Source organism: Vulpes lagopus, chromosome 2 (assembly GCF_018345385.1).
Source record: "Vulpes lagopus strain Blue_001 chromosome 2, ASM1834538v1, whole genome shotgun sequence".
Taxonomy (NCBI): Eukaryota; Metazoa; Chordata; class Mammalia; order Carnivora; family Canidae; genus Vulpes; species Vulpes lagopus.
The window spans coordinates 42290080-42304280 of NC_054825.1; the positions used below are offsets into that span (position 1 = coordinate 42290080).

Genomic DNA, 14201 nt, shown 5'->3' on the forward strand with positions numbered 1-14201 from the left:
CGCCTTAAGAACCTGGCAGAAGAAGTAGACAAAAACAGTTCAGCAACAACACAGAAGACTTGAACAACATAATTAACAAACTTGACATATTTGACAGAACAGGAACTCAACATTCAACAATAGTAGAATATACACTCTTTTCAAGTGTATGTTATTTTCCAGACTGTTGACACCATGGGTCATAAAGCAACTCTCACTAGATTTCAAAGAATACAAAATACCAAAGAGAGATAATCAGAAAAATCTTCGTATGTTTGGAAATTAAGCAATATATTTCTAAATAACTTACAAGTAAGTCACATTGGGAATTTTAAAATTTTTTCAATTGAGTCATAATAAAAATATGACATATCAGTACTTACACAGCAGCCAAAGCCATGCTTAAAGGAAAATGTACAGCCATAAATAATATAATGACAAAAAACTAAAAATCAATGACCTCAGTCTCCATTTAAAGAAGCTAGAAAGGGATCCCTGGGTGGCGCAGCGGTTTGGCGCTTGCCTTTGGCCCAGGGCGCGATCCTGGAGACCTGGGATCGAATCCCACATCGGGCTCCCGGTGCATGAAGCCTGCTCCTCCCTCTGCCTGTGTCTCTGCCTCTCTCTCTCTCTCTCTGTATGACTATCATAAATAAATTAAAAAATAAATAAATAAAGAAGCTAGAAAGAGTAGCATACTAATTCAAAAAAGAAGGAAATAATAAGCAGCAAAGAACAATAAAATACAAGACACATATAACAGTGAAAAACTAATAATAAAATCTAAAATGGGTTATTTTAAAATGCTAATGAAATGCTTACTGAGCAAAAAGAAGAGAGAAGACAAGAATAATCAATATGAGGAATAAAAAAGGAACATCGCTACAGATTCTAGCATCTCCAGACTTTAAAAAGATAAATGGATATTACAACTAATACATCAACTTATAATATTTAATAAAATACACAAATTCCTTGAAAATACAATTTATCAAATCTGGCATAAAAGGAAACAAAATCTGAACATTTATTAAAGAAACTGATTCCCACAAAAAGAAAATCCAGAGCCAGATGAGTTTCACTGGTAAATTCTCCAAACCATGTAAGCAAAAAATTACACTAAATTCTTCCAGAAAATAAAAGGAACACAATTCATTTCATAAGGCCTGCCTCAACCCTAATATCAGAACCTAACTGGATAATGCAAGCAAAGTAAATTACCAAACTATCTCATGAGTAAAGATATGAAAATAACACACACATGCATATGCACACATAGATTCGTAAATCGAATCCAGGAAGGTATCACAACCAAGTTGAGTTTATTTCAATTATGTAAGTCTAGTTTAACATTTTCAAATCAATTAATATAATTTACCACATAAGCAGAATGAAGGAGTAGAGCCTTATGTTCATCTCAACACATGAAAAAAAAGCACATAATAAAGACTCTTCACAAACTACAACGAACACCATATTTAATGATATAATGCTGAAAGACACAAGGATGCCTACCATCACCACTTTCATTCAACGCTGTACTGAATGCCCTAGCCTGTGCAATTAGGTGAGAAAAAGGCAGACAGTTAAACCACAAAATTAACCTGGATCAGTTTGTTAAACTAGAAAATACAGAAATGCTCAAAGAATAATAGGGACCTATCATAAGAGCCAGGTTGAAGGAGCTTCCACTGGCTAAATCTGGGACAATTTGAGCATCAAAATTATGATAGCAACAGATTACAACACTAAATAAAAATATCCAAGAATCAAAAAAAAAAAAAAATCCAAGAATCTAGATACACAGAGAGTTGGGGAGAATGTAAACTTTTTCCTCATAGTAGATCTTTAATAAATGTTATCATCAAAGAGTGGTGAATGTTTAATGAGGGACAGGGTATTTACATAACCTGAAAGTCTCTCTCAACAAACTACTTATTAATTTTAAAAGAGAAAACACAAAACTGTAAACAGAAAAACCAATACTACATTAACCAATTGATCAAAGGTAACATGACCAAAAGCAGAACAAATTGGCCATCATCAATCATGTGATACTCTGCCAAAATATACAAAAATCTAATTCTAGGGACAAAATATACAAAAATCTGATTCTAGGGTGGCTCAGTTGGTTAAGTGCCCAACTCTTGACCTCAGCATAGGTCTTGATTTCAGGGTCATGAGTCCAAGCCTTCCGTCAGGCTTTTACACCCTGCTAAGCGCAAATTTTTTCCATTTTACCATTTTGGATAAAAATCTCTGAATCGCACTTCCCTCTTAAACAGAGGCTAGTGAAGCAACTTCCTCTTTCCTTGGTACTTCCAGGTTATTGTTATCAAACAACAACTTTTGTACAATATTACAATATGCCCTCAGGAGCTATAGAAGTGCGAAGGATGGTTGCCGTAAAATAAATGGGCCCAAAGTGCTTTTTAGATTTTTTGGAGCTCTTTACTTCCTGATGATTATGCAGAACACAAAACCTTAATTCTTAGGTATATTCTCTTCTTCCCTATCCAGCTATCAGCTTTCAATTCTTATCTTAGAATTATGAGAACATTACTACTATGGTTCTGGATAAGAAACCCAAGAATTCTACAAGTACAGTGAATATACATATGCTCATTGTGTGAATTATCTGTCATGGATGACCACAGACATTTTTAACTTACTTTTGGGTTTGGGGCCACATTCCTTAAAGTCACGGTTGGCAAACTAGCAGTGCTTTACTACACTTTGCCCATTAGATCTGTTTAAAAACAAGACAAATCAATAGAAAATACTATGAAGCTATAATATGAAATAAAAATCTCTGATACTCTAGGGTATCCTGCAAAGATACTAAATGAAAAAGAGATGTAAGGAAGGAAGGACAAAAAAACGAAGGTTAGTGTTTAAGGTAGTCTGATCACTTACCATCATTCTTTAATTCCCTCGTATGCCAAGAAGCTCATTTACCACATAAACCCCTGGGGTGTGACTCCTACAATAAAATATATATACATATACTCTTAGTCATAACATCGTCAAAAATTATTTATACTTAAAAAGATACAAGTCTCATCACCAGAAGTCTGTCATTACATTAAACAACAAAAAAAAAATAAAATCACTCCTTTATATTGCCTACTTTTTTTTAAGATTTATTTATTTATGATAGAGAGAGAGAGAGAGAGAGAGAGAGGCAGAGACACAGGAGGAGGGAGAAGCAGGCTCCATGCTGGGAGCCCAACGCAGGACTCGATCCCGGGACTCCAGGATCGCACCCTGGGCCAAAGGCAGGCACCAAACCGCTGAGCCACCCAGGGATCCCCATATATTGCCTATTTAGACACAATATAACATGTTTTAAATATTTCATGCTGAACAATACCTCAATTCTCTCCCCCCCCCCCGATTTTAAGTTAAATAGAAGAAAAACACTGTTAATTACACGAATAGTCTATGAGATCCCAATCCAGAGATTTTTTTTTTTTTTACTACCATCTATATAGTGCACACAACACACGGTATATGCTTACTCAGTTCACAAATATATGCTTAACCAAAACAAAGGTTTCATAAAGTAACGTTGACCCCTGTTGTGTGAGATACATTCTGATATATCCTCATTTTTCAAATGGCCCACTAATGAATGACAATTCAATACACAAAACATAACCTCTTCTTAGGAACTTTCAAAAACTGAGGTTTTATCAGAATATTTTAATTACTATTCCATAAACCTCCACATAGAACAGATCTTACTTTTCAGGATACCAATATAATGAGACCAAACCTTTACTTAAAGAAACACAAAGCAGAAACCCAGACAGAACACAAAGAATCAAGGATATTGCTAGAAAATCCTATAAGAAAAGCTAATGAACAAAGAAAAGAGAGCAATCAGAACCTGGGTACTTTGGGGATCCCTGGGTGGCTCAGCAGTTTGGTGCCTCCCTTCAGCCCAGGGCGTGATCCTGGAGACCGGGGATTGAGTCCCGCGTTGGGCTCCCTGCTTGGAGCCTGCTTCTCCCTCTGCCTGTGTCTCTGCCTCTCTCTGTGTGTCTCTCATGAATAAATAAATAAAATTTAAGAAAAAAAAAAAAAGAAGAAGAACCTAGGTACTTCTGGGATGACAGCTTAGGTAATCTATCCTTTGTCAAGTAAATTTGCTCCTTTTAAAATGTGGCACCTTAAATGAAAACACATGTCTACACAAAAACTTATACCCAAGTATTCATGGCAGCATTATATATAATGGCCAAAACAACCCAAATGTCCGCCAAATGATGGATAATTAAAACGTGGTATATCCCAATGGAATATTATGGGCCATAAAAAGGAATAAAAGACTTATACATGCTACAACATGGAGGAACCTTAAAAACATTATGCTAAGTGAAAGAAGTCAGTCAAAAAAGACAATATATTATATAATTTATAGGTAATTTCCAGAATAGGCAAATCCATAGTCGGAAAATAGATGGGGACGCCTGGGGAGCTCAGTGGTTGAGCATCTGCCTTTCGCTCAGGGCGTGATCCTGGAGTCCCCGGATCCAGTCCCACATCGGGCTCCCTGCATGGAGCCTGCTTCTCCCTCTGCCTGTCTCTGCCTCTCTCTCTCTGTGTCACTCACAAATAAATAAATAAAATCTTTAAAAAATAGATTATTGGTTGCCTAGAGCTAGAGTTGGAGAAAAATGGGAATGATTGCTAACAAGGACAGGGTTTCTTTTTGGGATGATGAAAATATTCTAAAACTCATTAATGTAACGGCTGCACAACTCTGTGAATATACTAAAAGCTATTTTTTAAATGGCCAAATTGTATGGTGTATGAATTATACGTCAATTAAACTGTTCTGTTTTTACACGCAGTATCTCCGTTCACAACTCTCCAATTCCTCTCCATCTCAAGTAAGAGCCAAAGTCCCCACAGTAGCCTACCATACTCATACCTCTTGGACCACAACTCAGCTCCTTTCCATTTTGTTCATTCCACTCTAGCCACGCTGGCTTCTTTATGTTCCCCAACATGCAGACACACTCCTGCCTCAGGGCTTTATGCTTATTAGACACTTATTTAGACACTCAACATTTACTCCATCTTTGCTCTCATGTCATTTCCTCAGGTGAGGCCTTCCCAAACACTCTATCATTGCAACCCATCTAAGTGTGCCTGCCTGGCTCAGTCAGTACAGCATGTAACTCTTAATCTCAGGGTATGAGTTCAAGCCCCATGTTGGCCATAAAGATTACTTTTAAAAATTAAAATAAAATCTTTAAATAAATAAAGTAGCAACCCATTTATCCTGACTCCCACCCCTGACAGTCCCTATTCCACTTCTCCTCTAGAGCATTTATCACTTTATATTATTTACTTAATTGGTATACTCTCCATCTCTGCCTACAAGAACATAAGCTTCATGGTGTTTGTTGGTTTTGTTACTGCTATAGCCTTGAACAGCGTCTGCCATTGAGTAGGCATTAAATACTTATTTACTAATAAATAAAGCCCATGGTAAAGAACATTTGTTCACCAGGTTGCCTTGCTCTCTTGCTCTCATCCTTCTACATATTCAAAGCCTTCCAAATGTTCCAGATGAACTCAAAAGTCATCTTCAGGAATTGAACACCAATAAAAATTAATTAAAAAAAAAAAAGTCATCTTCAGGGATCCCTGGGTGGCGCAGCGGTTTAGCGCCTGCCTTTGGCCCAGGGCGTGATCCTGGAGACCCAGGATCGAATCCCACGTCAGGCTCCCGGCGCATGGAGCCTGCTTCTCTCTCTCTCTCTCTCTCTCTATCATAAATAAATAAAAAATTTTTTTAAAAAGTCATCTTCAAAAAGTCTACTCTGACATCCCCAGCTGACAGAGATCTTCTACATCTGAATTCCTAGATCACTTCCTCTGTATTCTTCTAAAAAGTAGGGGAAAACATGATATAGCAGAAAGAGTATATAGAGACACTGAAATCAACCAAATCACTGGCTATGTGACCTTGAGAAGTCATTTAATGTCTTTGAGTGTCGGTATTCTCATCTATAAAGATGAAGAGTTTTAAAAAGCTATGTCCTCATTTTTCCAAAATAGATAAACAAATAGCTAACAAGAACACGAAAAGATGTTGAACATCATTAATCCTTACAGATATACAAATCACAACCACAATAAGGTACCACTTCATACCCACTAGGATGGATGGCTATAATCCAAAGACAAACAATAACAAGTATTGGGGAGGTTATGAAAAAATTGGATCAACGTATGCTGCTGGTTAGGAATGTAAAACGCTGTAGCTGATTTTGTAAATAGTCTGGCAGTTCCTCAAAAAGTTAAACATAGCTACCATATGACCTAGCAATTCTACTCCTAGGTATATAGCCAAGAGAAATAAAAACATATGTCCACACCAAAATTTGCATACAAATGTTTACAGCAGCATCAATTCACAATACTCAAAAGGTGAAATAATCCAAATGTCCATCAACTGATGGATAAAATAGAATGTGGTGTATCTACACAATAAAATATTATTTAGCCGTAAAAAGACATGAAGTTTCTGAAAAAGTCAAAACTCTGAATCATAGACCGGGAAAAGATCGAGTGCTATAGAAGTTGGGAAGAAGGAAGGATAAACAGGCAGGACACAGAGAATGTTCACGGTGGTAAAAATATTCTATATGATACTATAATGGTAGATACAGTACATGTCATTACACATTTTTCCAAACCCATAAACACAACACCTAGAGTAATCTACAGACTTGGGTGTGATAGGGACTTGTCAATGTAAGTTAAATCAATTGGTAGGGGATGTTGATAAAGGGGAGCTAAACATAAGTAGAGGCAGGAAGGATATGGGAAGTTTCTGTACTTTCCTCTCAATTTAAATGCTAATGGTGGATTAAAACCTGTAGATACGGTTGGCTTTAGGAGTCTGGTGCATTGGGGTGACTGTTTGGTGTCACCAACAGGACATTCCATGCCAGCCGGGCAGCTGCACTCCTCTCTTGGATGAACAACGGCAAATGAAAGAGCAATACCAAGCTTTGGGAACATAAAGCTGCAAGGAAGCAGAAGAGGACACGGAGTGTAGTTATGACAAGCCTGGGCCATGGACCAGGACTCTGGGATCACACTCTGAGCCGAAGGCAGATGCTCAACCACTGAGCCACCCAGGTGCCCCTGTAGGGTGGCTTTAATAAGACATTTTCTTTAATTGCTGTTAGATCTCTAGATAGGAAATATGTTTAAATATACAAAATGTGCATTCTTTGTCTTCAGTTTCTGAAATGTGAATTCTAGTTGTACAGTTAAAAAAAAAAAGTGTGACCCTAAAACTGCTCTAAAAAAAAAATAAAGTGACAAATAAAGGGAGTTCTGTTACATGCTACAACGTGAACACTGAAAACATGCTAAATGGAAGAAGCCAGACACAAAAGACCACATATTACTTGATTCTGTTAATATGAAATGCCAGAATAGACAAATCCACAGAGAAAAAAAATGTAGATGAGTGGATGCCTAGGGCTGGTACGGAAAGAAGTAGGATGGAGGAGAGAGAGAGGTCAAGAATGGGGAATGGCTGTTATGGAGTTTCATATCGGGGTTTTGAAAACATTCTAAAGTTAATAGTGATGATGGTTACACAAACCTGTGAATACACTAAAAACCACTGAAGTATACACTTTAATGGCTGAATTTTATGGTATCTGAGATATATCTTAATAAAGCTATTAAAAAAAAAATACCTAATCCAGAACTCCCAAAATTTCAGGCATTCGGTTACTCCTTTCATATTTGTCATGACTACCATCCATACTATTATTTATATAACATTTTTCCTAAATAAAACTTTTACTTCCACTGTAAAAGAAAATGTATAACACTACCATAAACAAAAAATCAGTTAATATAAAAAAATAGATATGGCAAATATTGGCAGTGCTACCCAAATAAATTTGAGAAACTCTAGGTTACTGCAAAACAATGGGCAAACAGAAAATGGAGCACGCGTCCGTGCACGTGCACACACACACAAGAAAACAAGTCAGTAAACAGAGCAGACACTAGGATTGACTGGGCCAGAGATTTCAAAATAAGCTCTTGCCAGTGAGAAACTGAAGTCTCACGTGTCCTAGCCTGCCCTATAGTCCCAGAAAGTCTACAGAGACACCTGAGAGTCCTACAAATGATAATGGGAAGATTGGCTCAATTGCCAAGAAAGGCCTGCCTCTCTTCTTTACCTGGGTTTAGGTACACAGGTTCTGAAAAGGCAAGAAGTATATGGCAGACCCCAAACAGTGAGAAGTCTGCTAGGAACTCTACTCTAAAAAATATAGGCCCATCCATAGAAGCCAGAACAGTACATCTATGAATTGTTCTCACGTTGGCTAATAAATCCCAGAAAAACTGGGCTTGGCAATCTCCAATGCTCACAAAATCTATCACTCATGTTCTTGCATTTTCTGAAATTGAAGAAAAATCAAATATTTCCCTGAGTCTGGTACTTAAACAATGCCATTGTCGGCATACTCAAAAACTACCTGTAATTGTTCATGTCTTTGCTAAGTGGAAAATAAATGTATTATGGTAAAATAAGAACTTTGAAGAACAACAGAGACATTTTTATAATGATAAGCTGTTTAATGAAGTTTTCCATTCTGATCACTCCCATGAATAAATCAACCAGAGGCATTTACCCTTCTCCTGTGAACCTGGCATGCCTCTCTGAAAATACCAAATTACCTTTCTTTTGCAATACTATATTAAATTGGCCTAACACGAACTGAAATCTTTACAAATGAAATATGTCTGAGATTTGCTTCAAACCAATGAAGGGGGGTTAGCTTTTATGAGACAAGATTGTGCATGCGTACGTAATTACTGAAATAGACTGGTAATAGCAATTAATTCTACTATCCTAATCCACATGCTTTCAAAATGTATAATGAACTTACTGATGTGGGAAGCAAAGGCAAAAGAAAAATTAAATTTCCTTCCTACCTACACCCCATTAACAAGTCCTGGAAACTGGCGGAGTGACATTCCTCTAGGGACTCAGCTGCCTCTACATTAATACTTAGCTAAGGGCAAAAGGCAATCTTAACCTGACCCCCAGGATCTCTAAGTCTACTTTAACATATAAAGATTTCTTTGAAAACTTCCTTTATTTCTATTCGAGATACATGTTGGCAATCATCCCCCCAACATTTGACCCACTGATATACATCTGAAGGGTCTCGCAACTAAGGTTTACTAGACAGCAATAAATGACCTTTCACCAACAATAGCTGGCTCCTCAAGGTCCTGGAAACCTTGCTTCCAAAATTCCTTAGAGTCTTATGCTTTCCTTAACCCCCTCCCGACTTGGAAGTATATATAATGGGCCACTCCTCATGACCCCGGTGCAGCTCTTTCTGCCCACAGGTCCTGTCCCTGAGCTTTAATAAAACCGCCTTTTTGCACCAAAGACGTCTCAAGAATCGTTTTTGGCCATCAGCTTCGAACCCTAACATCTTTCCTACATCACTTGCTACTTTAAGAAATTATTAAAAAGTAGTCATTATTTTAGCAAAACTTCGTGAAATTGTTAGTATTTCATGTCCAGAATAAAGTCTTTCTATATATCACTTCCTCCTAAGAATTTTTTAAGGTGGCTCCACCAGCGAACTGCAGGTCTTTTGCTGTTTATATTTGATAAGATCTACTACCAAAGCCATCCACGCATAAAACTGGAAACGGATTTTTATTAATTACTTGATCTGTTATTCAAGCCATTTGCAGTTCTCACTTCTACAATTTTAGAAATGCCAATTTCACAATAGATATCAGATTGCACCATTAAAGAATTCCGTTTAACTTCCCACTATATACCCCCACCACTTTTTTTTTTAATATTTATTTTTATTTATTTATGATAGACATAGAGAGAGAGAGGCAGAGACACAGGCAGAGGGAGAAGCAGGCGCTATGCCGGGAGCCCGACACGGGACTCCATCCGGGGACTCCAGGATCGCGTCCTGGGCCAAAGGCAGGCGCGAAACCGCTGAGCCACCCAGGGATCCCCCCACCACCACCACTTTCTAAATGTTTAAAGAATGTTCACTTGTGATTCCCAAATAATTTTGTTTCTCCTTTAAAATTAGGATGAGTTGTGGTTAGTTATAAAGATGAAAGGGCAGAATCTCAAACCCCTTCATCTTATCTTTAAAACATTCTTGTGAAGTGGTTAAATGAAGTGATATTAACATTAATATCAAATCAACCTTTTAGTGATTCTTAAGTATCTATGAGGCCTTAAGGACATCTTTGAAGTCTATGTTTAAAACACTATACCCTGGCACCCCTGGGTGGCTCAGTGGTTGAGTGTCTGCCTTCCCCCAGGGCATGAACCTCAGAGTTTCCAGGATCGAGTCCCATGTTGGGCTCCCTGCATGGAGCCTGCTTCTTCCTCTGCCTGCGTCTCTGCCTCTCTCCTGTGTCTCTCACGAATAAACACATAAAATCTTTAGAAATAAAAACATTATCATTTAAACTGTAGTCACCAAAATTATTTACACATGCATTTGTATGGTAACATTGATTATGTTTCCATGCATACCCCACCAGGTGGACCAACCTAAGGTGGTTAATCACAGAGGTTAACACTGCAGGGCAGCCGGGGTGGCTCAGCGGTTGAGCATCTGCGTTTGGCCCAGGGCGTGATCCTGGGGTCCCAAGATTGAGTCTCACCTCGGGCTCCCTGCATGGAGCCTGCTTCTCCCTCTTTCTCTGTGTGTCTCTCATGAATAAATAAATAAAATCATAAAAAAATAAAATTAAAAAATTATAAACTGCAGCACAAGGGAGTGGGGAGAAGAGATAAGCATTTGCTGAGTGCTTACTACGGGGGACGAGCAGCTCTAATGCTTTACAGACACCTCATTTACTTGCTATCAACAAATTCATGAGGTGAATATTATCTCCATTTTACAGAAGAGTAAACCAAGGCTCAGAAAAATTAGTCTCCAAAGGTCAAGCAGTGAGGGTGGGATTCAAAGTTGGGTCAATCTGCCTTCAAAGGCATCATTATCACACTTCCTCCCACAAAGAAACTTTCCAAATAATATTAAAAATTGACTCTTGGGGATCCCTGGGTGGCGCAGCGGTTTCGCCCCTGCCTTCGGCCCAGGGCGTGATCCTGGAGACCAGGGATCGAGTCCCACATCGGGCCCCTGCCTGGGGCCTGCTTCTCCCTCTGCCTGTGTCTCCCTCTCTCTTTCTGTGTGTCTCTCATGAATAAATCAATATAATCTTTTTTTTTAATTGACTCTTGAATTACTTAAAATATTAATTCCTAAAAAATGAAACCTTGCCATTACTGACGGCGTGGATGGAAGCAAAGTCAGAGACACACCAACGCCACCTGGTTTCACTCACGTGTGGGACTTGAAGCAAAACAGATGAACAGGGAGGGGAAGGGAGACAAGACTAAGCCAGAAAGGGCGGCAAACCTTAGGGTTTGCCCTAGTGCGTAGCGCTCGCACCTACGGGGGGGGGGGGGCACGTGGGGGCCGCCGCCGGCCGGGCGGGGCGGGGGGGTGGGCAGCGCCGGCTGTTGCGCGGGGCCGAGCGGCCGGACGCTGCCCCTGACGTGACCTCCCTCGGCTCTACGGATCTTGAGAGAAAACCCGGGCAGTCGCCGCAGCCTGTCAGGTCGCTTCCGGGGGGGCGTACGCGGACCTTCCCGACGCGCGCACCTCGAGCTGCAGCCCAGGGAGGGCCCCGGCGCCCTCGGCCGCCGCCCCCTGCCCCCTGAGGCGAGCGTCACGCCCCCGCCCGCGGCTGCACCACGAGGGGCCGGGGCCGGGGGGCCGCGACGTGCGGCACAAAGCCCGGCTCCGCGGGCGGGGAGCAGGGCCGCCCGGGCCGGAGGGCGCGCACAGGGCCCGCGGGGACCAGGCCTCCGGGACGCGTCTCGCGGCGGCGGCGGCGGGCACCTGCGCGGCGCGGCCGGCGGCGGCGTCCTCGGGGCCCGCCCCCCGCACGGTCCGCGCCCTCCGGCCCGCGGGAGCCCGCCCGCCGCCGCCCCGGCCTCCGGAGGGAGCCCCGGGCCCGCCCGAGCGGCCGCCATCCCCTCCCCTCCCCCGCCCGCCCGCCAGGTGAGGGACGCCGGGGAAGGGGAGTGCCGCCGCCATCTTGCCCTGGGACCCCGCGACATACCCAGCCGGCCCGCGCCCCCGCCGCGCCCTCCCCGCCCTGCGCGCCGCGAGCCCGCGAGGACACTCACCCCCGGCCGCCCGGCGCAGTTCGGGGCGGCTCCGAGCGTCCCGCCGGGAAAGGGGCGGGGCGGGGCGGGGGCGGGGCGGCGGCCCGCGCACCACGTGACGCCAGCCGGGCCGCGAGGCTCGGAGCCCCTGGCGCGGCCGTCAGTGCGCCGGCGCGGGCGGAGGCGGGAGGCGGGAGGTTGCTGCTCCGCCGGGTGCGGCTCCACCGCTGCTGCTGCTCCGCCGGGTGCTGCTCCGCCGCCTGCTGCTCCGCCGGGTGCGGCTCCGCCGCTGCTGCTGCTCCGCCGGGTGCTGCTCCGCCGCCTGCTGCTCCGCCGGGTGCGGCTCCGCCGCTGCTGCTGCTCCGCCGGGTGCGGCTCCGCCGGGTGCGGCTCCGCGCTGCTGCTTGCTCCGCCGCCTGCTGCTGCTCCGCCGCGCCGCCGCTGCTGCCGCTCGGCTCAGCCTCCTCCTCGCCGTGCTGCGCTGGCTCCGCTGCCGCCGGCCGCCGCCTGGGGTTCGCCCCCTCTCCCGCGCCCGCTCCACGACGCGCGACCTCGAGGTCCGCCTCGCAAAACCCTGTCGGTGCGCAAACGCAGCGGGAGGCCTGCGGGCGCGGGCGGCGGCCCTGTCTGTCCCCGCCGTGCGGGTTCGGGGGCGCGAGCACAGACCCCGGGGAGACGGGCTTCCTCTACTTCGGAGACAGTCACGGCGCTGAACCCAGCAGGAAGCTCCGCGCGGCCGCCAGTCCACGCACGGCCGCCGCCACTTGTCTGGGGAACCGCGGCTCGTCCCCCGCTCCCTGACGGCGCTCGGCTGCGGCTGGGACCGGGCGGCCGCACAGAGTCGTCCCAGGTGCTGCGGGCTGCCCCGCTGCTGCCGCTCTCGCCCCGCCCCGCCGCCCCGCGCCCTCGCTCGCGGCCCCCGCCTGCCCCGCGGCGCACCCGCGTCTCGCCGCCACGCCCTCAGCCGCGAGTCCCGAGCGGGAGCGCCCGGTGCCCGGCCCGATCTGCCCCAGCGCCCTGCGGAGCCGGGGTGGGTGCCAAGGCCGGTCGGGCTCCCCCACCTGCAGCCGCCGGGGCCGCTCAGCGTGACCCGACGGAGTTCCTCGGTTCGTGGTCCCCTCGCTTCTGGCACTCTTCCTCCCCTGCCATTTGTGCGCGCTCCGTCCCTGCCCTCCCGCACTAGCCCCTGTTCGCCTTTCTGGAAACCTTTCCTCCATGTGGGTACCCTCAGGGTAGGGGCAAGCCCTCCCTTTCCACCGGACACTCTCCCTCTGGGTGCTTGCGTTTTACCTACTCTCAGTTAGCATCTCTCTGCCTCAGACGTCCCAGTTTCTCTCTCCAGGCCTGATCTCTGCTCCTGAGCCCCAGATCCAAAGGGCTAAGCACCCGGATACCTCCACTTGACCCTCTCAAAACCCAGCCCATTATCTTACTTATAGACGTGTAAGACAGCCTCGTGGGAGATGATTTACACACCACACCACTCACCTACTTAAAGTGGTGGTTTTTAATACACTCACAGTATTGTGCAACCATTGCTACAATTAATTTCTGACTGTTCTCATCACCCCCAAAAGAAACCTTATACTCATTAGTAGTGACTTGCCTATTTTTCCCTCAATTCCCTATTCTGGACTTTTCGTGTAAAGGGAATCATGTAATATGCAGTATTTTGTGATTTAATCTCTTTCAGCATAATATTTTCAAGGTACAATCACACTGTAGCATATATCAATACTCCAATCTTTTGTGTGGCTAAATGATATTCCATTGTAGGGACATATCACGTTAGATTTATCCATTCATCAGTTAAAGGACATTTAGGTTATCTCCACTTTTGCATTATTATGAATAATGTTGCTATGAGCATTTGTATGTGAGTTTTTAGGTGGACATATGTTTTCATTTCTCTTGGGTACATACCTAGGAGTGGAACTGGGTCATACGGTAACTCTGTGTTTAACTTTTTAAAAAATTACCAGACTAC

At 44.2% G+C, this 14201-nt stretch overlaps 2 protein-coding genes across 7 annotated transcripts in view; both read right to left on the reverse strand.

Moving 5' to 3' along the window:
- Nucleotides 1-12351, reverse strand: part of SCAPER (S-phase cyclin A associated protein in the ER) — a 422176-nt gene extending 409825 nt beyond the window's left edge. Inside the window, exons 1-2 of one of the 6 annotated variants that reach the window (XM_041742633.1) lie at nt 12236-12351; nt 2896-2962 (exon numbers count right to left, since the gene is read on the reverse strand). In XM_041742633.1, coding sequence (XP_041598567.1) covers nt 2896-2901 — 6 coding nt within the window. In that variant the 5' untranslated portion in view covers nt 2902-2962; nt 12236-12351. Of the gene's footprint in view, nt 1-2651; nt 2674-2895; nt 2963-3871; nt 3915-10585; nt 10659-12168; nt 12188-12235 lie in introns of those variants that run through there. The other 5 variants (XM_041742638.1, XM_041742635.1, XM_041742637.1 and 2 more) reach the window with 5 other exon arrangements.
- LOC121477061 (dapper homolog 3-like) lies at nt 12232-13431 on the reverse strand. Its single transcript, XM_041731267.1, has 2 exons — nt 12930-13431; nt 12232-12788 (listed from the first exon to the last, which is right to left on the reverse strand). The coding sequence occupies exons 1-2, from the start codon at nt 13429-13431 to the stop codon at nt 12232-12234; spliced, it is 1059 nt and encodes a 352-aa protein (XP_041587201.1).
- Between the last annotated feature and the right edge of the window lie 770 nt (nt 13432-14201).

Coding starts and splice junctions, on each gene's coding strand:
- LOC121477061 (XM_041731267.1), bottom strand. CDS start 13,431: ATGGAGGAAAGGTTTCCAGAAAGGCGAACAGGGGCTAGTGCGGGAGGG. Junction 12,789..12,929: donor CGCGCGGAGCTTCCTGCTGG/GTTCAGCGCCGT, acceptor GCGCACCGACAG/GGTTTTGCGAGGCGGACCTC.